The sequence below is a fragment of the Oncorhynchus keta genome, chromosome 30, assembly GCF_023373465.1.
Source record: "Oncorhynchus keta strain PuntledgeMale-10-30-2019 chromosome 30, Oket_V2, whole genome shotgun sequence".
NCBI lineage: Eukaryota > Metazoa > Chordata > Actinopteri > Salmoniformes > Salmonidae > Oncorhynchus > Oncorhynchus keta.
In genome coordinates, this window is record NC_068450.1 from 28,864,457 (window position 1) to 28,888,746 (window position 24,290).

Below are 24,290 nucleotides of genomic sequence, written 5' to 3' on the forward strand. Positions count from 1 at the left end.
TTCGCCTGGGAACGCCAAGAGGCGTTCCTAGGGGGGTATTGTCACGGTTCATGAATCCACTGCCTCTCTCTTTCTCTTTCTCTCTCTCTCCCGTGTTTGTGTGGGCGTGGTTCCCAATCTCGGCCTGATTGTCTGCGCCAGCTGGAACCACTTATCTTCCCTTTATATGTTCTGTAACCAGTGTTTCTTGTTGTCAGATCGTTGTTACTTCCCTGAGGTTGTGTCGTGTGTCTGTGCTCTTCTCTCGCCGCTCTTGTGTGGATTATCTGCTGTGCTCCTTCCTACCCATCCGGACACACTCCCCTGGATTTCTCAGCACGCTATCATTGGAAGATGCGCCCTAGTCCCTGGGTCGGATTCCGTCTGAGTACAGTCTGTCTGTCCTGTTGCTGTTGTAAACTGTATTCATTAAACCATTGTTGCTTGCATCTTTCATCCGCCTCTGTATTGTCACAATTATTGGGTTATGATACTATATACCAGTGTGGCATTTGTACTAAACTCCTAAGGCTTAAAAGTTATTAAAGAATAAATTAAAATCATAATTGAACAAGAGGTACTCTTAGATAACCTATGCAGAAAAATACACATTTTTAACATAGAATTTGGCATTATGATTATAGCTAAAGATCGCAGGAAAAATCTTTTTCAGGTATTAGAAAAATGCGATATTCTCCATCCCCCTCCATCATCACGTACTTTGTGCCCCTTGTACAGTAATGGGTGCATGACACCCCTGTGTGTGTGTGTGTGTGTGTGTGTGCAGTCGTCTACTCTGCTGTTTAACACCAACATTAAATCGATCTCGCCTGCTGCTCTCCTTCTGTCAACACTTCACACTCTCTTTCCCGGTTCCTCCTCCCTCTCTCCTGGTCCTCTCCTGGGCCTTTTGATGTCTGCCCTCTCACTCTCTGCACCACTTGAAAATCAGATATGAATGCCCTGAAAGCCTTTAATTAGGCCAAACCAGAGCCATATATTTAGAGAGTTAGACCAACTGTGAGAATTTGAAAATGGTTCTAATTCTAGATATTCTGTTACATAGCATTGTTTAAATTTTCCCCATGTTAATGGGGAGTTAACATGGCTGCCATAGAACATTGTAGTGTCATGTAAATGCATCATAATGCAGAAACTGCACTGGCCCAACTCTCTAAATACATGGCTTTTGGCCAAACTATAAGTGGAGGGGGTTAGGAAGCTACCTCCAAGACAAGGGCATTGGCAACTTCCAAACCAGTAAGGGTCATAGATGAAAGTTGTGCAGGTTGGCATTTGTCATGAATCTTGCCCTGAAGGCAGCTCCGCAGAATAGTCACTAGCTGGCACAGCCACACAGTCATTCAATCTGATTTTAAACCTAACCCCAACCTTAAAGTGGCTATCAGCAATTAAAAAACTAGCAAAGCATTTTGGTAAAAAGTTGAGGGACGGGGCTGAAGAAATGTAACACTGAAATTCCTAGACAGAGCTATAGATACATTAGGTGGTGTTTCGAGGCTTTACAGTCTTTGTTTACAAACATTGCAGTAAATCAAGCTTGTATTTTGGGTTCCGATAGGGTATGACAGTTGAACTGAGCTCATGAAGAATTTATACTCTTCAAGAATCAATGGATAAATATCATTCATTCAAAAATGGATGCAGCAACTGCAGATTTCACCTTTGACACTATCCTTAATCACACTGCTAACCCTAATGCCTAACCTTCAATTAAGACCTAAAAGCAAATGTTAGTTTTCATTCAATTGTTTTGATATAGACAATTTGGCCTTTGCAGTTGGGCCAAATAGTAGAAATCACTCAGTTCTGTCTCCAGGGCAAGATTCATGACAATAAACATAATCCTGCAAAAGTTGCTGGGAAAGTAGCGCTGTTTCTGCCCTAGTCCTGACTGTACTATACATGCTGTAAACTACAAAGGGAGAAGCCGAATTCTGAACCACACCCTTCTCAAGTACGTACTCTGATACTCTTTGCTCCGTTCTTTTCCCCCATTTGACCAGATCTCAGCTATTACCAATTTTATCAGTAATTACTAGCAATTGATTTATCATAAGCAGTTGATATGCTATGACAAAACTCAATCAGTTACTAATTAATTTTGTATCCCTGTTCTGTCTTACTGGTTTCTTGTGGCAGGTGAAGTCTCAAAAAGTACTAAATACACTGAGTGAACAAAACATTAAGAACACCAGCTCTTTCCATGACATAGACTGACCAGGTGACTCCAAGTGAAAGCTATGATCCCTTATTGATGTCACCTGTTAAATTGGTTTAGATGAAGGGGAGGAGACAGGCTAAAGAAGGATTTTCAAGTCTTGAGACATGGATTATGAGCGTGCCATTCAGAGGGTGAATGGGCAAGACTAAATATTTAAATGCATTTGAACAGGGAATGGTAGTAGGTGCCAAGCGCGCCGGTTTGTGTCTAGAATTGCTATACTGCTGGCTTTTTCACGCTTAACAGTTTCCTGTGTGTATCAAGAATGGTTACACGTGTTCTGCCACTGCGAGGACGATCAGCTGTCCGTCCTGTCTCCCTGTAGCTCTGTCTTAGGAGTCTCACAGTACGGACATTGCCATTTATTGCCCTGACCACATCTGTAGTCCTCATGCCTCCTTGCAGCATGCCTAAGGCACGTTCACGTAGATTAGCAGGGACCTTGGGCATCTTTCTTTTGGTGTTTTTCCAGTCAGTAGAAAGGCCTCTTTAGTGTCCTAAGTTTTCATGACTGTGACCTTAATTGCCGACCGTCTGTAAGCTGTTAGTGTCTTAACGACCATTCCACAGGTGCATGTAAATTAATTGTTTATGGTTCATTGAACAAGCATGGGAAACAGTGTTTAAACCCTTTACAATGAAGATCTGTGAAGTTATTTGGATTTTTACATATTCTCTTTGAAAGACGGTCCTTGTTGGGAACCATTGCTATAGCCTGTCTTACAGGGGTGTTTCTGCCTGGATGAGGAAGCTTCAATTATTACTGTTGACACACAGAGCCTGTCAGTAACTGGTGAGAGATTGATCAAGATTGTAATCATACAATTGCTCATGTCAGTGAGGCCGAGGAAGAAATGGAATCTGCACTTTATCACCAGGAAACAGACTAAGGGAAGGTGTGCCCCTGTCAGACTGGTGCATTGGCACACTTTGAATCGCCATTGCAGGTGAATGGGCAGAAAGTCTAATGGGTAAAGTGTTGGTAAAGCCCTTCAAATAAATATTGAGCTGGAATATTGTGCTGGAAATGCAGCATCTTATCTAACTATTGTAATGGCTGTCACAATACCCTATAATGTCAAAGTGGAATTATGTTTTTAGAATTTTTTACAAATCAAATTAATACAAAATTAAAAGCTGAAGTGTCTTGAGTCAGTTTGTATTTATTTTGGATCCCCATTAGTTCCTGCCAAGGCAGCAGCTACTCTTCCTGGGGTTTAATGTGGATCCCCATTAGTTCCAGCCAAGGCAGCAGCTACTCTTCCTGGGGTTTAATGTGGATAATGAACTTTAATGAACTTTTTGTACTGAACACAAGTGTATTGTTTATGGCAAATACAATACATTAGTGAGCACCACATATTTTCAAGCATAGTGGTGGCCTGCATCATGTTATGAGTATGCTTTTAATCATTAAGCACTGGGGAGCTTTTCAGGATAAAAAAAACTAAATGGAGCCAACTAGAGGAAAACCTGGTTGTCTGCTTTCCAAACACAAGGCCAAATCTTTACTGGAGTTGCTAACCAAGAAGACAGTGAATGTTCTGCGTGGCCAAGTTACAGGTTTGGACTTAAATCTATGGCAAGATCTGAAAATGGTTGTCTAGCTATGATTAAAAAACAATTTCACAGAGCTTGAAGAATTTAGAAAATAATAAAGTGAGCAAATGTGCCACAATCCAGGTGTGAAAAGCTCTTAGTAAGACACACTTATCCAGAAAGACTCAGTTGTAATTCATCACTGGAGCCTTGTGCCATCTAGCGTCCATGAGATGCAACTGTCAAATCAGCAAAAGTTTCACAACTTAAATATTTAACCTAACAGCGGACCCTAATGGAGGATTTTAAGACTGTGGGACGTTAGACAATCATGTAACATAAAATACACTAGTTTAACAACCCCATTCCCCCCAAAATGTCCATCTTTAAATCGACTGAAGCTGTTTCATAAACAAAGTCAGCCCTGTCCTTTTATATGGTGGGGAGGGGTCTCCCAGCCCTTTAGAGTTAACCTTTAAGAGTAATAACATTCAGAAAAATTGGGAGTAATTTAGTTTGTGTTGAGTTTATTTACAGCTGAATTCAGTGGGAAAAGCTATCCCTTGTGCAACAAACTATTGGAATTCATAAACATCTTGCAAAAACAGCATTGATTCTAAAATAATAGTTAATATAAAAACATTTCAAATGACTACTTCAAAGCATAGGCCTTCCTATCAATATATTCTTAAAGCATTACAGATTTGTATATGGAAATATCATAACACACCATTTAATACCAATAACATAATATCTGGATTTTATATTATTATTTTTTAAATTTGAGGTTAGCAGTAGCCACACTCTCATCCAATAATGAACTTAAGTAATAGTACTAAGACTGTCAAATAAAAAGTCAACTGATATGGCAGATGTCAGAAGCAAGCTTAGGCACAACATCAGTAAGACCACATCACTGCCCCACCCCCCAAAATAACTATACAAAACTATCAAACTACAAAAACATAAGACTGTCAGAGGTGGAGTCTAGTTGAGTGAAATTGCATTGGCTGGGGGCTGTACAGTGCTTTTAGCGGGAGGGAGTTCAATATAATGAACCATGGCGGTTTTTGTCCGTCAGAGCAGGGGACTGATTGAACCAGTACCTGGGCTTAAGGAGACCATATGACAAGATCTCCTCTGACACCCAGGATCCTTCAAGTCAAAGTCCCATTAACCGTCTCTTCAAATGTTATGTCAAAATACATTCGGTACTCACCACAATATGGCGTTTCGCAGAGCAACTATCTTCATACTGCCGTTACACACAGTATGTACTTTCAAAAAAGGTTAAAAAAATTGTAAAAAAATATTTGTTTTTGACCAAATGCGCATGCGCCAAATCCAATGACTCATTACTGCCACGCACAGGTCAGCTGATCCAGCAGCAGTACAGTATCGCAAAATACATTTTTAGGAGGTAAAACTCCATGCGTAACGGCAGTAACGACGATAGTTGCTCTGCGAAACGCCATATTGTGGTGAGTACCGAATGTATTTTGACATAACATTTGAAGAGACGGTTAATGGGACTTTGACTTGAAGGACCCTGAGCGTCAGAGAAGATCTCGTCATATTCACGGTTTCCTCAAGCACAGGTACTGGTTTAGTGACTCATGAGACATTACGGTTTCCTCAAGCACAGGTACTGGTTTAGTGACTCATGAGACATTACGGTTTCCTCAAGCACAGATACTGGTTCAGTGACTCATGAGACATCAAAACCACCATTTCAATCTCATGACATCGCAGACGACAATGGCAACCGGGCACCATATGCCAAAGCACCCAGAAACTGAAGAAGTGACCCTCTTGAGGCGAGGTGGTTGGAAATACTCCATTTCGTGCTTTAATTGGACCAAGGAGGGTCGGTAGAATTCAGGAGAAGGGGTTCCTGGGGGTATCAGAATCCTGACGGCGTCAGGACGTTCATGTCCCGGGGTTTGAGTTTGTGTGGGCGAGTCTGGGGGGGTCTCTTAACCTCGATGCCGCTGATCTCGATCTTCGGGGGGTTGAACTTGGCAGGGTCATCCACCATGAGGTTGACCTGGGTCTTAATCCCTTCCATGGTGTTGGACTTTGGTACGCCAAAGTACGACTGTAGAGTGAAGCCTGAGGGACAGCAGAGGAGACAAGGATGTTACACAACTAACAAAAAGGTATATAATCAATATAGCAAAAACAGCAACATCCATTACATTCCAAGTCATTCTTAAAAGTATTCTCTCTCGGGAACACAAAGTCCACAATGACAGCTCAGCCAACAGTCATAATAATAGAGACTCCTGAGGGACTGATTTCTCACCTGTGTTGGTTTCTGAACCAGGGTCAGTAGAGGACTTCTGTACTACTGGGCGAGAAGTTCCAAAGAAGCTCCACCTCTCCCCTCCTGCTCCTCCTCCCTCATTGCCTCCCATTTCTGGGCTGAAGTTAGGACTGCTGAGCTCCGGTGTGGTGAGAAACGGTGCTGGACTCAGGCTGTTGAACCAGCTCCTGTGCCCCCACACACATTAACAATATTAGAGACATGGAAAAGTTGTACACAAAAGTACCATCTGAAATTAATATTTGCATCTATTGCTTATTCTGAGAAAAGTGGAGAAGTTCTATTCTACTACATATCTGGGGTTGAGTATCAGTGGAGAAGTTCTATTCTACTAGATACCTGGGGTTGAGTATCAGTAGAGAAGTTCTAATCTACTACATACCCAGGGTTGAGTATCAGTAGAGAAGTTCTAATCTACTACATACCCGGGGTTGAGTATCAGTAGAGAAGTTCTAATCTACTACATACCTGGGGTTGAGTATCAGTGGAGAAGTTCTAATCTACTAGATACCTGGGGTTGAGTATCAGTGGAGAAGTTCTATTCTACTACATACCTGGGGTTGAGTATCAGTAGAGTTCTAATCTACTACATACCTGGGGTTGAGTATCAGTGGAGAAGTTCTATTCTACTACATACCTGGGGTTGAGTATCAGTAGAGAAGTTCTAATCTACTAGATACCTGGGGTTGAGTATCAGTGGAGAAGTTCTATTCTACTACATACCTGCGGTTGAGTATCGGTGATCCGTGGGGACTGACGCTGGGGGTAACGGAGGGGGTCCCGGAAGGGGTGCCACAAGGGGTGGATTGAGCTGATGTTGAAAGCCTGTCCTCCTTGAAGTCCCCACTTGGCATTCTCAGCTTCTGCAGAGACAAAGAGGAAGAAAGATGCAGCTTAGAGATGTTGTTAAGTAGCTCCCTGTCTGCAGCCCATGAGGGAGAGAGAGGTGTGTGTTTTGCAAGACATTTACAGACAACACACATGGCAAGAAGACACAGCAAGATTGTGACATTGAGGCGAGTCAAATGATGGCTGGCCACAAACACACAACCCAAAGCCCAGTTTGGCCTGCCCCCCTCTTTTTGTTTCTGTGTCAAACTAAGGGTTATTGGAAACCGTTGACCGCCCTTAACCTCAGTCAATGGGAGAGATAGCCACTCAGGGGGCACTGAACAGAAGAATTGAAGATTCTCTGGTGGGCCAACAGGCTACAAAGTACACTGGACCGGCACAAAGACAAATGGCCTTCTAATACCCCTCTCTATGCAGGGATCCCCTTCCCATCAGTCCAAAATTAGAAGCTCACTGCATATCAAGTATTTCTATTATGTGTATAACTTAAACGCATCAAGCCAGGGAGTGTTCTTCCTAGGCCAAACAAGACAGGCAAACCACATGTCCTGCTCCCACCCAGAAAGAAACCAAACCACCCTCAAGACCTGTCACCAAACACCCCTATTACCCATATTATCCATAGCAGGATAACCCTGCCAATATGGTCCCCCTGGTAGGTAGCAATTAGAGGTCGACCGATTAATCAGAATGGCCGATTAATTAGGGCCGATTTCAAGTTTTCATAACAATCGGAAATCGGTATTTTTGGGCGCCGATTTGACTTTTTTTTGTTGATACCTTTATTTAACTAGGCAAGTCAGTTAGGAACACATTCTTATTTTCAATGACGGCCTAGGAACGGTGGGTTAACTGCCTCGAGCAAGGGCAGAAAGACAGATTTTCACCATGACAGCTCGGGGGATCCAATCTTGCAACCTTATGGTTAACTAGTCCAACGCAATAACGACCTGCCTCTCTCTCGTTGCACTCCACAAGGAGACTGCCTGTTACGCGAATGCAGTAAGCCAAGGTAAGTTGCTAGCTAGCATTAAACTTATCTTATAAAAAAACAATCACTCATAAATCACTAGTTAACTACACATGGTTGATATTATCTAGCATGTCCTGCGTTGCATATAATCTGACTGAGCATACAAGCATACAAGTATCTAAGTATCTGACAGAGGTGTTAGGCATAAGCAGGCACGTAAACATTAATTCAAACAGCACTTTTGTGCGCTTTGCCAGCAGCTCTGTTGTGCGTCAAGCATTTAACTGTTTATGACTTCAAGCCTATCAACTCCCGAGATGAGGCTGGTGTAACCGAAGTTTAATGGTTAGCTAGTTAACGCGCGCTAATAGCGTTTCAAACATCGCTCGCTCTGAGTCTTCTAGTAGTTGTTCCCCTTGCTCTGCATGGGTAACACTGCTTCGATGGTGGCTGTTGTCGTTGTGTTGCTGGTTCGAGCCCAGCGAGGAGCGAGGAAAGCTATACTGTTACACTGGCAATACTAAAGTGCCTATAAGAACATCTAATAGTCAAAGGTTAATGAAATATAAATGGTATTGAGGGAAATAGTCCTATAATAACTACAACCTAAAACTTCTTACCTGGGAATATTGAAGACTCATGTTAAAAGGAATCACTAGCTTTCATATGTTCTCATGTTCTGAGCAAGGAACTGAAACATTAGCCTCCTTACATAGCACATATTGCACTTTTACTTTCTTCTCCAACACTTTGTTTTTGCATTATTTAAACCAAATTGAACATGTTTCATTATTTAGTTGAGGCTACATTTATTTTATTGATGTATTATATTAAGTTAAAATAAGTGATCATTCAGTATTGTTATAATTGTCATTATTACAAATAAAAATAAAAATTGGTCCTCCAATAATAAAAACTGCTTTTGGTCCTCCAATAATCGGTATTGGCGTTGAAAAATCATAATCAGTCAACCTCTAGTAGCAATATTCACCGAACATTAGGCAATCTAGAGAGAGTTTCCCAGCTAATAGTCCATAGTCATATGCTATAGGCTAATGAAAAAGCTCCAATCTTACCATTTTGAGTCTGTGGATTTTGGTTACTACCATCTCTGGAACAATATTCTCAATGTTCATCCTCCATTCTGTTGAGGAATATTGGGATGAATATCCCGTACCTCTGTGTGTACTATCTCCGTCTGTTCTCCAGGTTGCAATCCTTGCTCTTAAGTTCTGCTCACTGTACTGCTTGCTCATCATTCCAATGTGGCTGATGCACTGTCTGTCCCCTCTTGGTTTGCTCTGCTCCTAACATTCTATCTAAGGGTTTCCTCTAGGGTTTCAGCACCTGACCGAAACATAACCTATTGGAACCCTGCCTGTCGAATCTAAATCTGGTGTCGACCACAGCTCCAGCCGGTTGGTCAGGGACCACATGTTTATGTCACACCCATGTTTCTGTCAAAGACCCAGGAGGGGGGTAAATCTCTGACCATGTGACATTGATAGAGCACACCCTTTTAGTAGGAAGGGCACTCTCGATTGTGATTTCTGGTATATCATCAAAATAAACCAATTGCAGCACAATTTCAGACTCATTCCACAGTTTTTACATGATTAAGTACTATACCATTGGAAAGATCCATTTATAATCCTAAAATTTAAGTTGAAAATTATGCTGTCACTGCTTTGTGTTGACAAGACATTTTGATAAATAGCCAAATGTCAAAACACAGCTTTAACATGTCCAAATCAAAAACCAATGTGGAGAAACAGTTTGTGATATACTGAAAACATAAAATGTACTATCTACACTGAGTATACAAAACATTAAGAACACTCCATAACAGAATAACCAGGTGAATCCAATGATCCCTTATTGATGTCACCTGTTAAATCCACTTCAAAAAACAGGTTCCCGTGTGTATCAAGAATGGTCCACCACCCAAAACTGTGGGAAGCATTGTAGTCAACATGGGCTGACATCACTGTGAAATGCTTTATACACCTTGTAGAGTTCATGCCCCGTCGAATTCAGGCTGTTCATATAAACTCAATATTAGGAAGAAGTTGTTCATAATGTTTTGTATACTCAGGGTACACATACATGTGCAGCAAAAGTAACTATTTATTTTAACGTTACTTGTTACAAGTGGCAATAAATCACTCAAATATTAGGAGAAGATGTTGTTGTATGCGCTGTTGAAACGAACAACAACAACGTCGTATATATATTGTATCGATGTGCTACGGAGTCGAAGGTTCGTCAACACACTCTTGGGCCAGACTGGCAAAAACTGGCTCTAGCCTGATCAACTGTTTGTTTAACCCGGACCTCACCAAACAACGTCAGCTAGCAAGCTACAGTAGTTGTTAGCTAACGTTAGTTCGCTAGCACAAAGTGTCCCCGTTTCTGTTAGCGGTATAACGTTACCCAGAAGTGAATAGGTATCACCCAATCAGCTATATGACTAGTCATTGTGTATATACTGTATGTTAAATTATCTTCGTTTCAGCTTTTTTTTGTTGCTAACGTACGGTAGGCCTCCGTTTATTTTACTGTTAGGTTAATTTAGCGAACGTTAGGCCTCGACATACAAGATATTGTCAAGGAAAAATGAAATATAAATCTAATGAAATACCTTTTCATGAGAAGATTCCTTTGACTTTCCAGTACGATCCACTCTGTCATTTTATCCATTATTCGTATTTTGTATTCAAGTTTAATTGACAAATAAAGCACGGAGACGGAGGTACAATGCCGTGTTGCTAGCTAAGTTAGCTACAAACCGGAAAAATTTGTTACAGGCTTTCTGATTGGCTGTTTCAGGAAAATATGGGCGATCGTGTCATTTTAAGTGTGTTGCCTGGCAACATGCAAAGCACAGAGAAATACGTTCTAGAACAGACTGATTCTTATTATACCTCAGTGGAACATACGGCATTAGCTATGGTTTACTACAAGTGTCAAAAGAACATAGAACTCGACCATCGAAATCGAATCGAGAACCTGGCAACAAATCAGATGATCTAAAAACAAATACATCACACAAGGAAATAGGCCTGCTTATTTGTGGGTGACAATGTATATAAGCTATTGTCGAGCCATTATATGTGTTGATGAAAATGAGTCCACCATATATGTGGATACCATTTACCTATAAAATAACTGAATATAGATTATGATTATAGTACTAAAATGACTGTGTAACATGAGTGGATATTGATGGAATTCATATATGTAACAGGGTTGGTTATAATTCTACTTGCTACTTTAGAAAAATATATTTTAATGTTTTTGTATTCAGATTGATTGGATGACTTTACATGTCAATATAAACTGGGTAGTTTGGTTCCTGGATGCTGATTGGCTGACAGGGAAGGACAAAACATTTATTTTTACTGTTCTAATTACGTTGGTAACCAGTTTATAATAGCAATAAGGCATCTCTGGGGTTTGTGGTATATGGCCAATATACATGGCTAAGGGCGGTATCCAGGCACACCGTGTTGCGTCATGCATAACAGCCCTTAGCCGTGGTATATTGGCCATAAAAAAAAAGCAAAAAAGATCCAAGCACACTCTAGAGGAAGACAGCATGTTTTTAGTTCTTCAAGATTGATTGCTCTTATATAACACTATGTCCTGCTCCCATCCACCTATGGCATGTCAGGTAGCATGACTCAGATAGAATGAGTCTGCACTGATCAAAGGACTGGAATTACACCAACTATTTACAAACATTACAGTTTTTCTCAATCGCGCACAAGCATTTCTTGGTTCTGCATTGAAACATACAGTAACAATAGCAGAACAGCTATGATCAAATTCTCAAATACATTTACAGAACTTCTGATAATGTTCTTGCCTTAGTACCTGACTTGCATATCATAGACCACCTTTAGCTAAACTTTAAATGCAAATGTCATCAGTGAATACAACATGGTATGTCAGATAGCATGAGTCTGAACTAATATTAACTTATGCATTGATGAGGGGTTTAGCATTACACCCACCCCTCCAGTGGACAGGGATATGCTTTTTCCAAGGGTAAGCTGTTCTTTTATCAGTGCCAACAGTCAATCCTCCAGTCCCTGTCATACTCACAGGCATCTGCCCCTCAGCCAGGCGGTGGAATCGTGTGTCCTCTGCAGAGAGGCCCTTGTGGGGGGTGTAGCCAGCTTCTGTTAGCCCTGCCTGGAGCTCAAACCTCTGGAGGCTCTCCTGGGTCTGCTCTGAAGAACCACAGTCAGCACAGTCAGCAGTAGGACATACAAGTCTAGTGTGGTGTACTAGTCTAGCACAGCAATGTTGAATGCAATGATATTATGTCATCCATCCTATCCCATATATCTTTCTATGTCATTCCTATCATCTAGAGCAGGGATGGGCAACTTTGATGGGGGTGGGGACAACAACAAAAACTGAACTCCCCCCCACCCCCCCTGCAAGCAAAACATTTTTAGCGCCCCCCATCGTGACAGTGAAGATAAACATTTTAAGTTTTAAAGTTCATTTACTGCTATTCTACACATTTTGCCATGGGGTGGAGAGAAGAATGTTCAGTTTTACAGAAAATAAATTCTACCCATTTTGCAACAGGGTGGAGGCAAATGTTTGCAGTGTTTAATATGAAAATTGATGATCAATGGGCCCGGCTACGGTCAGTCATTGGACCATGCTTACTACAAGTTTAAATAGCTGGCCAATATACTAACTTACCAATCTCAAAAATGTAGCTGACATGGGCTAATTGAGTGACTGTGTTTTCTAATTGAGAGACCTTGGGTATTCTATTATATTAAACTATTCGCAAGATGCCCATCACTGATCTATACAGTTGCAATATATACATTTGAAGTTGGAAGTTTACATACACTTAGGTTGGAGTCATTAAAACACATTTTTAAACTTCTCCACACATTTCTTGTCAACAAACTATAGTTTTGGCAAGTCGGTTAGGACATCTACCTTGTGCATGACACAAGTCATTTTTCCAACAATTGTTTACAGACAGATTATTTTACTTATAATTCACTGTATCACAATTCCAGTGGGTCAGAAGTTTACATACACTAAGTTGACTGTGCCTTTAAACAGTATGGAAAACTCCAGAAAATGATGTCATGGCTTTAGAAGCTTCTGATAATTGACAATTGGCTAATTGACATCATCATAATTTGAGTCAATTGGAGGTGTAGCTGTGGATATATTTCAAGGACTACCTTCAAACTCAGTGTCTCTTTGCTTGACATCATGGGAAAATCAAAAGAAATCAGCCAAAATTAATTGTAGACCTCCACAAGTCTGGTTTATCCTTGGGAGCAATTTTCAAGTGCCTGAAGGTACCACGGTCATCTGTACAAACAATAGTACGCAAGTATAAACACCATGGGAACAAGCAGCCGTCATACCGCTCAGGAAGGAGACACGTTCTCTCCTAGAGATGAACGTACTTTGGTGGAAAAAGTGCAAATCAATCCAAGAACAACAGCAAAAGACCTTGTGAAGATGCTGGAGGAAACAGGTACAAAAGTATCTATATCCACAGTAAAACGAGTCCTATATTGACATAACCTGAAAGGACGCTCAGCAAGGAAGAAGCCACTGTTCCAAAACCGCCATTAAAAAGACAGACTACGGTTTGAAAATGCAGATGTCCTCTGGTCTGAGGAAACAAAAATAGAACTGTTTGGCCATAATGACCACCGTTATTTTTGGAGGAAAAAGGGAGAGGCTTGCAAGCCAAAGAACACCATCCCAACCGTGAAGCACGGGGGTCGCAGCATCATGTTGTGGGGGTGCTTTGCTGCAGGAGGGACTGGTGCACTTCACAAAATAGATGGCATCATGAGGGAGGAAAATTATGTTGATATATTGAAGCAACAGCTCAAGACATCAGTCAGCAAGTTAAAGCTTGGTCACAAATGGGTCTTCCAAATGAACAATGACCCCAAGCATACTTCCAAAGTTGTGGCAAAATAGCTTAAGGACAACAAAGTCAAGGGTTTGGAGTGGCCATCACAAAGCCCTGACCTCAATCCCATAGAAAATGTGTGGGCAGAACTGAAAAAGCGTGCGCGAGCAAGGAGGCCTACAAACCTGACTTAAGTTACACCAGCTCTGTCAGGAGGAATGGGCCAAAATTCACCCAACTTATTGTGGGAAGCTTGTGGAAGGCTACCCGAAATGTTTTATCCAAGTTAAACAATTTAAAGGAAAAGCTACCAAATACTAATTGAGTGTATGTAAACTTCTGAACCACTGGGCATGTGATAAAATAAATTAAAGCTGAAATAAATAATTCTCTCTAGTATTATTCTGACATTTCACAATCTGAAAATAAAGTGGTGATCCTAGCTAAAACCTAAGACAGGGAATTTTTGAATAGGATTAAATGTCAGTAATTGTGAAAAACGGAGTTTAAATGTTTTTGGCTAAGGTGTATGTAAAACTTCCGACTTCAACTGTATACCATCTATTCTGATATTTCTACAATATGGGATGTTTTACTGTGTTAGCATGTTGGATGTCTAGTTACTTTGCAAAGTTGACAGGTATCTCACTATGTTAACATGTTACCGCACGGCAAGCAGTACCGGAGTGCCAAGTCTAGGACCAAAAGGCTCCTTAGCAACTTCTACCCCCAAGCCATAAGACTGCTGAACAATTAATCAAATGGCCACCGGAGTAGCAGCAGTGTTTTGAACACTGCTGCAACTCGCTGTTTATTATCTATGCAGTCACTTCACCCCTACCTACATGAACAAATGACCTCTGACCTGTACCCTCGCACACTGACTGAGTACCGGTACCCCCTGTATACAGTATAGCCTCATTAATGTTATTGTATAATTTCTATTATTTTTTACTTTAGTTTATTTGGTAAATATTTTCTTAACTCTTCTTGAACTGGACTGTTGGTTAGGGGCTTGTAAGTAAGCACTTCACAGTAAGCTCTACACTTGTTGTATTCGGCGCATGTGACACATAAAGTTTGATTTGATTTGATGTTAAAGGTTTAGACACATTGTAAAGTTGTCAAGTGTCTCACTGTGTAACGATGTTGGATGTGTAGATACATTGTAAAGTTGTCAAGTGTCTCACCGTGTAACGATGTTGGATGTGTAGATACATTGTAAAGTTGTCAAGTGTCTCACCGTGTAACGATGTTGGATGTGTAGATACATTGTAAAGTTGTCAAGTGTCTCACCGTGTAACGATGTTGGATGTGTAGATACATTGTAAAGTTGTCAAGTGTCTCACCGTGTAAAGATGTTGGATGTGTAGATACATTGTAAAGTTGTCAAGTGTCTCACCGTGTAACGATGTTGGATGTGTAGATACATTGTAAAGTTGTCAAGTGTCTCACCGTGTAACGATGTTGGATGTAGATACATTGTAAAGTTGTCAGGTGTCTCACCGTGTAACGATGTTGGATGTGTAGATACATTGTAAAGTTGTCAAGTGTCTCACCGTGTAACGATGTTGGATGTGTAGATACATTGTAAAGTTGTCAAGTGTCTCACCGTGTAACGATGTTGGATGTGTAGATACATTGTAAAGTTGTCAAGTGTCTCACCGTGTAACGATGTTGGATGTGTAGATACATTGTAAAGTTGTCAAGTGTCTCACCGTGTAACGATGTTGGATGTGTAGATACATTGTAAAGTTGTCAAGTGTCTCACCGTGTAACGATGTTGGATGTGTAGATACATTGTAAAGTTGTCAAGTGTCTCACCGTGTTAGCATGTTGGATGTGTAGATACATTGTAAAGTTGTCAAGTGTCTCACCGTGTAAAGATGTTGGATGTGTAGATACATTGTAAAGTTGTCAAGTGTCTCACCGTGTAACGATGTTGGATGTGTAGATACATTGTAAAGTTGTCAAGTGTCTCACCGTGTTAGCATGTTGGATGTGTAGATACATTGTAAAGTTGTCAAGTGTCTCACCGTGTAAAGATGTTGGATGTGTAGATACATTGTAAAGTTGTCAAGTGTCTCACCGTGTAACGATGTTGGATGTGTAGATACATTGTAAAGTTGTCAAGTGTCTCACCGTGTTAGCATGTTGGATGTGTAGATACATTGTAAAGTTGTCAAGTGTCTCACCGTGTAAAGATGTTGGATGTGTAGATATATTGTAAAGTTGTCAAGTGTCTCACCGTGTAACGATGTTGGATGTGTAGATACATTGTAAAGTTGTCAAGTGTCTCACCGTGTTAATGTTGGATGTGTAGATACATTGATGTTGGATGTGTAGATACATTGTAAAGTTGTCAAGTGTCTCACCGTGTAACGATGTTGGATGTGTAGATACATTGTAAAGTTGTCAAGTGTCTCACCGTGTTAGCATGTTGGATGTGTAGATACATTGTAAAGTTGTCAAGTGTCTCACCGTGTAAAGATGTTGGATGTGTAGATACATTGTAAAGTTGTCAAGTGTCTCACCGTGTAACGATGTTGGATGTGTAGATACATTGTAAAGTTGTCAAGTGTCTCACCGTGTTAGCATGTTGGATGTGTAGATACATTGTAAAGTTGTCAAGTGTCTCACCGTGTAAAGATGTTGGATGTGTAGATACATTGTAAAGTTGTCAAGTGTCTCACCGTGTAACGATGTTGGATGTGTAGATACATTGTAAAGTTGTCAAGTGTCTCACCGTGTTAGCATGTTGGATGTGTAGATACATTGTAAAGTTGTCAAGTGTCTCACCGTGTAAAGATGTTGGATGTGTAGATACATTGTAAAGTTGTCAAGTGTCTCACCGTGTAACGATGTTGGATGTGTAGATACATTGTAAAGTTGTCAAGTGTCTCACCGTGTAACGATGTTGAATGTGTAGATACATTGTAAAGTTGTCAAGTGTCTCACCGTGTTAGCATGTTGGATGTGTAGATACATTGTAAAGTTGTCAAGTGTCTCACCGTGTAAAGATGTTGGATGTGTAGATACATTGTAAAGTTGTCAAAAGATGTTGTCTCACCGTCAAGTAACCGATGTTGGATGTGTAGATACATTGTAAAGTTGTCAAGTGTCTCACCGTGTAAAGATGTTGGATGTGTAGATACATTGTAAAGTTGTCAAGTGTCTCACTGTGTAACAGATGTTGGATGTGTAGATACATTGTAAAGTTGTCAAGTGTCTCACCGTGTTAGCATGTTGGATGTGTAGATACATTGTAAAGTTGTCAAGTGTCTCACCGTGTAAAGATGTTGGATGTGTAGATACATTGTAAAGTTGTCAACCGTGTCTCACCGTGTAAAGATGTTGGATGTGTAGATACATTGTAAAGTTGTCAAGTGTCTCACCGTGTAACGATGTTGGATGTGTAGATACATTGTAAAGTTGTCAAGTGTCTCACCGTGTAACGATGTTGGATGTGTAGATACATTGTAAAGTTGTCAAGTGTCTCACCGTGTAAAGATGTTGGATGTGTAGATACATTGTAAAGTTGTCAAGTGTCTCACCGTGTAAAGATGTTGGATGTGTAGATACATTGTAAAGTTGTCAAGTGTCTCACCGTGTAACGATGTTGGATGTGTAGATACATTGTAAAGTTGTCAAGTGTCTCACCGTGTAACGATGTTGGATGTGTAGATACATTGTAAAGTTGTCAAGTGTCTCACCGTGTAACGATGTTGGATGTGTAGATACATTGTAAAGTTGTCAAGTGTCTCACCGTGTAAAGATGTTGGATGTGTAGATACATTGTAAAGTTGTCAAGTGTCTCACCGTGTAACGATGTTGGATGTGTAGATACATTGTAAAGTTGTCAAGTGTCTCACTGTGTAACAATGTTGAATGTGTAGATACATTGTAAAGTTGTCAAGTGTCTCACCGTGTTAGCATGTTGGATGTGTAGATACATTGTAAAGTTGTCAAGTGTCTCACCGTGTAAAGATGTTGGATGTGTAGATACATTGTAAAGTTGTCAAGTGTCTCACCGTGTAAAGATGTTGGATGTGTAGATACATTGTAAAGTTGTCAAGTGTCTCACCGTGTAACGATGTTGGATGTGTAGATACATTGTAAAGTTGTCAAGTGTCTCACCGTGTAACGATGTTGGATGTGTAGATACATTGTAAAGTTGTCAAGTGTCTCACCGTGTAACGATGTTGGATGTGTAGATACATTGTAAAGTTGTCAAGTGTCTCACCGTGTTAGCATGTTGGATGTGTAGATACATTGTAAAGTTGTCAAGTGTCTCACCGTGTAACGATGTTGGATGTGTAGATACATTGTAAAGTTGACAAGTGTCTCACCGTGTAACGATGTTGGATGTGTAGATACATTGTAAAGTTGTCAAGTGTCTCACCGTGTAACGATGTTGGATGTGTAGATACATTGTAAAGTTGTCAAGTGTCTCACCGTGTAAAGATGTTGGATGTGTAGATACATTGTAAAGTTGTCAAGTGTCTCACCGTGTAACGATGTTGGATGTGTAGATACATTGTAAAGTTGTCAAGTGTCTCACCGTGTAACGATGTTGGATGTGTAGATACATTGTAAAGTTGTCAAGTGTCTCACCGTGTAACGATGTTGGATGTGTAGATACATTGTAAAGTTGACAATGAGAGTGTTTTTGTTTTCCTACTTACTGATCATGAGTGTGTTCATGAGAGAGGAGGCTTTGGCCTTGACCACGGGGACAGTGGGCTTGACCGGTGCTGCTGCTGTTGCCACGTTAAACTGACTGCCAGTGCCACTCTCGTCCTCCTTGACATAACAACAGGCCAATGGGTTTAATATGAACACAATACTAGGTGCTTTATGGGTGGTCACTCTCACAGCAACAGTTCATTAAACTCTACAGTGATAACCTCGGTCAGGTTGGACATTGAGCGTTACAGTTGCCGTTACACAACAAGTACTATTACACAACTTATAAACTTCTATACTGTATGTAGTAACAGGATAGATAACTAGGAGATATTTAGGTTATGTACCTCAACAATCCTCTTGAACTTCCTCTGTGGGATGAGAGGGTCCTTCCATGGGTTGTTGACACACATGTCAGGGGGAGGGGAGTGCATGGGAGCGTCCAGGGCCTCGTCATAGCTAAAGGCTCGTCTGGACATACCAATGGGGGTAGAGAACCCCCCAAAGAATCCCCCCGATACACCAGACTCCAGTGCTGGAATTGGAGACAACGGCAAGAGAAACATTAGAGCAACATTTAATGACCTTACCTCATTTATTTGATCGCTAGTGGACCATTTGTGTGTCAAATGAAGAAGCACACCATCACATTGAATATCTTATTGTGTTGGGAATCAAAGTGATGTTACTAGTCATCAATTCTATTTGCTTTCATCTTTGATGATGTGTATTACATGTGATCAATGAAGGAGGATGTTCATCATGTATTACCTGGTATATCACCCTGTCTGGATCCCATTCTGCAGTGTGCTATGGAGGACCAGGATCTATGCGAGTGAAGGTGAATGTGGAGATCTTGGCTGGCTTCCTAATCTGCAGAGGTCAGCATAAAACCCAACATAAGTTAATAAAGGGGCAGAGTTCCAGAGGCCTGGGCCCGTATCCACAAGGCGTCTTCAGAGTAGGAGTGCTGATCTATGATCAGTATTGCCTTTAAGATCATAAAGAATCAAATGATATGGACAGATGGGGACCTGATCCTAGATCAGCACTCTGAGACGCTTTGTGGATAGGGTCCTGATACAACAACAAAAATTGCTTTATGAATAATGTCATACAATAATACAATGTGATGTGAGAATCACTGAGGTTATACACACTAATTAATAAACGTTTGGTTTTATGTTTGTTTTCGGAAGAGCACACTGTCATGGGAGGTGTTCTGACCCCCAAATAGACCTGAGTCAGGTTACCAGAAGCCTATGTTACAAAAGGTCACAACATCAGAGTCATGTCATGGAAAGACAGGAAGTCACACTCGTCACACAATGTTACAGTGTCCACACCAGATGGTGAAGGTGAAGCAATGTTTCAATGTATATTTGTAGGCTTTTATGCAAGAGTATTAATCAATTGACTTTGTTTTCTTATTGCAAGTTGCAACAGACCAATGCTGTTTGCACAACATGCACTCCTATAACATTTAACCCAGTACTTTGTGGCCTTCATCTACCACAAATCTTACCAACAGATCAGTAACAAATGCAATTATTTTAACCCCATTCCCAAAATTCTATGAGATTAAATTCCTGAATCGTGGAGATACCATGGAGAAGACATACAGTGGGCAAAAAAGTATTTAGTCAGGCACCAATTGTGCATGTTCTCCCATCTAAAAAGATGAGAGAGGCCTGTAATTTTCATCATAGGTACACTACAACTATGACAGACAAAATGAGGGGAAAAAATCCAGAAAATCACATTATAGGATTTTTAATGAATTTATTTGCAAATTATAGTGGAAAATAAGTATGTATATAGCCTACCATAGCAGGCTGCTGTTTAAAAGGTCAGAAATAGAATGGGGAAGCAGTAATAAGAGGTAAAAAGTATTTGCAGAACATGAGAAACATGCAATTGTGAAAGTCAAGACAGCATAGCTTTAACCTAAACTGAAATTGACAACGTCAGCAGCAGCACTTGCCAGCTGGACAGTGACTTGCACAAATACAATATTGATGTGAAGTTCGCAAACGATTCGTTCTTTCTGAACGACTCTTTTCACTGACGACAACCAACAGTCCATCATGTGCACAGCAGAAAAATCATGTTACAGGCATCATAGAGACGGAAAATAACGGACAAGTTATTGCATTGTGAAAAATGGAATCATTTGATTATTGAATGTTATTGGACACAGCTTTGTAGAAGCAAAACACACACAGCCTTCTGCTCAACACTCGAACTCAAGAGCGAATCGTTTGTGTGGCTGCTGCAGTTCTCGAACGATAGCCACTTCATGTTTTTTGAGTTAACTGACCTGGAATACCATGCAGGTGTGTTGAATTTACGCAATCACTGAACAAATACATTAGCTCAGTTAGTCAGGTAGGACTGGGCGACATGGTCAAAATGTCATATTACAGTATTTTATGTTTTTAGAAAAAAAAGTTTATATTGTAACAACCCTGGGTTTATAAGCGCGGATATCGACTCTGCCGCTCGAGCATGCTTTTGCTGCAGTCAATAGCGCGCTGGACTTCGGGCTAGAAGGTCTAGGGGTCTTTCTCTATTCTGATTGTTTTATACAATTCAACTTCAGCCAAAAATTATTTTCAGCATTTAAATCCATGTCTGCCACATAGACGATATGGACAAACAATCTAGGCCTTATTTTTAACCAAATGTTGCAATTGAAATTTAATTTAAGATTTAGAGCAAAACACTTGCGTTAACTGATGGAATCGTGGATGATTATTATTGTAATTATATAGTTAGAATATATAGTGGGCACTTTGAATAAGTGTTGTTTGACATGACAACGAATGAAAATACAAGGGATGAGTTATTGTGACAAGGTCGGAACCAGTATTAAGTGTTTCCTATGGGACCCTATAATATTTGGATACATTGAATATTTTCTCTTAGCTACTTCATGTAGTGAACGTATTCATGCTTCACATATTACTCTTTTGATTTGGAACATACTGTTACACAAATAGCATGCTTATTTAGGTCTATACCATCACTGGTATTATCAGGCTGTATAGCTAACTACATTTGCTCCGACTCAGTACATTTATTAGCTAGCTAGCTAACGTTAGCCAGCCAAACCAGCCAACTAACTAGCGATTACCATTAGGGTCTGTGTGGAAAGCGGCGGGCTGGGTCTGTGTGGAAAGCGGCGGGCTGGGTCTGTGTGGAAAGCGGAGGGCTGGGTCTGTGTGGAAAGCGGCAGGCTGGGTCTGTGTGGAAAGCGGCAGGCTGGGTCTGTGTGGAAAGCAGGCTGGGTCTGGGTCTGTGTGGAAAGGCGGGCTGGGTCTGGGGAAAGCGGCGGGCTGGGTCTGTGTGGGTCTGTGGAAAGCGGCGGGCTGGGTCTGTGTGGAAAGCGGCGGGCTGGGTCTGTGTGGAAAGCGGCTGGGTCTGTGTGGAAAGCGGCGGGCTGGGTCTGTGTGGAAAGGCTGGGTCTGTGTGGAAAGCGGCGGGCTGGGTCTGTGTGGAAAGCGGCGGGCTGGGTCTGTGTGGAAAGCGGCGGGCTGGGTCTGTGTGGAAAGCGGCGGGCTGGGTCTGTGTGGAAAGCGGCAGGCTGGGTCTGTGTGGAAAGCGGCGGGCTGGGTCTGTGTGGAAAGCGGCATGGAGAGTGAGAGCGGAGAGAGATGACCCAAGAAGTGAAGTAAAACTAAATCGACGTTACACATATCGTATCACATTTAACAAACTAAACATTCAAATACCGTTATCGAAAGTAAAGTAATAACTTAAAAACGCTCCTTGCATCAATACTGGTATATCGGAAAATACAGTATTCCGCCCAGAGGTGTGCACTACACCTGACCAACTGAGCTAATTGTTGGAGCAAAATCTTGCAGTATACAAACCCATGCAGTGTGGCAAATGTAAATGACTTGATCATGTGTCAAGTGTATGTAGACGGGAGGAGTATTATATGCCTGCTGAGCCTAAATGCTGCAATTGTGGTTTGTGAACATGCACCCGAATTTCTGAAGTGTCCTGTTAGGCAGGGTGAAGGAAACAGATGCGGCAAGGATAATGGCTGACCAGAATGTGTCCTGTCCAGACGCGATGAGAAGAGTGACAGAAAGAAGTGAAGAAGTAATGGTAGTAGGAGTAAAGACACGAGATGATGTCCCTCGTCAACATAACATACGGATCCTGACATGTTGTATGTTAAGAAGGTGGACTTTGTAGCGTTTATTACTTTTTTTTATCAACTGCACAGCGCAAGGGAGAAAATAGGCATTGTGAATGCGGCTGAGCATTTTTTTTGCGGGGGACTCGTGAATTTTTCTGCAGAGGCATTACAAGGAATTCTTTCGATGCATGCTCCTTCTTCCCAGGCACCTGAGGCTGTGTAGGGATGTGATTTGAACTGTGACGGAAGGAGTGGGAAGGTTGTTTGATTTAGGAATGTTTGTTGTTACATTACCCAGTAGGTGTAGTCTGCCATAAACTTTCAAGAAGAAGGACATTGGCTAATCTCCCCCGCGGCTGTCAAACCGTTATATTCTGCCAAGAGTCGTTCTTAATCTAGTCCGGTTGCGCCGCAATTTTGACCTCGTTTCAAATGTATGAATAAATAATCGTATTTATATGTCTAGCAATCACAAATGTACATTGTTTGAAACACATTTTTCAAAATTTCTGTCACATATGACAGCTCCGATAAACCCCCTATGGTGAACGAGATGGCTTGTAGAATCATGATTCTTTCGAGTTTTTAGTTCATCGTTCGCCGATAGGGGGTCCTGCATGCTCTGGACATGAGGTCTACTGACTCAAATGAACGAAATTAGTCGAAAGATTCGTTCATTTGACTGAACGAGTCGAACAGATCCGAGTCAGTATAAAGAGTCAACTCCCAATTTCTAAAAGATTACGCGAAAGGCAGGCAGAATACTGGAATTCAATTCATACGATCGGCTACATGCGCCATAAAAATATTTAATTGATAAACCATGAATATTATAGGCCTACTTATAATACAAATATAATTATATTGATATTAAGGTATACTATTAAAATATAATTACACATAGGCTATAACCCAACCACCGACGCAATAAAAAAACATGTATTGATCATATTGGTTATTACAAAAACAGAAACATGACAAGATGCAGTTATAAATTATAGAGATTTCTCACCTATGATGACGATGTACCTGCTATGCCTCAATAAAGTCCACTCACTGTCGTAACTGCGCTGTGTTTGATCCGATTTTGGTGAACAAACAGACAACGGCCTTATCCATGACTTTAGGATGGGCACGCAAATTAACAAGTGCAGTGACAAGCGGTGAAGCACCGGACCAATGAATGAGCATTCTGAAAAATAACGGAAGTGATCATGCTGGAATGGGAATTCTAAAAATGAAAGTCTTGACTCCTCCCTGGTGCATGGGTTTGTCTGTCTTGATTCTAGACATGATGCAGAGACCAGAGAAACGTTTTGAAATGCATTTTATTTTGTACAATGGTCACACCTCACAGCAACATCCCAATTATTACAATTATATGTATATATTTGAATGTATAGTAAACATGTTATTATATACATTTCAACTTGCTTTGTTGTATCCCTCCATACATTTACCCATACATTCACACATACAGTGCATTGACTAGAAAAACAACTTACTTCCCCTTGAGTGTGCACATCATGTGGGTGAAGTTCTGTAAAGTTACTTTAGACTCTCTACCACTATTACATAACTTTAATGATGGCAGCACACAGTCATACAATAGCATAGTTT

General features: G+C 40.9%; 1 protein-coding gene across 1 annotated transcript; it reads right to left on the reverse strand.

Annotated features, from left to right (window-relative positions):
- Positions 1-4,270: 4,270 nt before the first annotated feature.
- LOC118374578 (putative monooxygenase p33MONOX) lies at positions 4,271-23,839 on the reverse strand. Its single transcript, XM_035761027.2, has 8 exons — positions 23,683-23,839; positions 19,289-19,390; positions 18,865-19,052; positions 18,517-18,634; positions 12,022-12,149; positions 6,813-6,952; positions 6,069-6,256; positions 4,271-5,875 (listed from the first exon to the last, which is right to left on the reverse strand). The coding sequence occupies exons 2-8, from the start codon at positions 19,314-19,316 to the stop codon at positions 5,667-5,669; spliced, it is 999 nt and encodes a 332-aa protein (XP_035616920.1). The 5' UTR covers positions 19,317-19,390; positions 23,683-23,839; the 3' UTR covers positions 4,271-5,666.
- Positions 23,840-24,290: the final 451 nt, after the last annotated feature.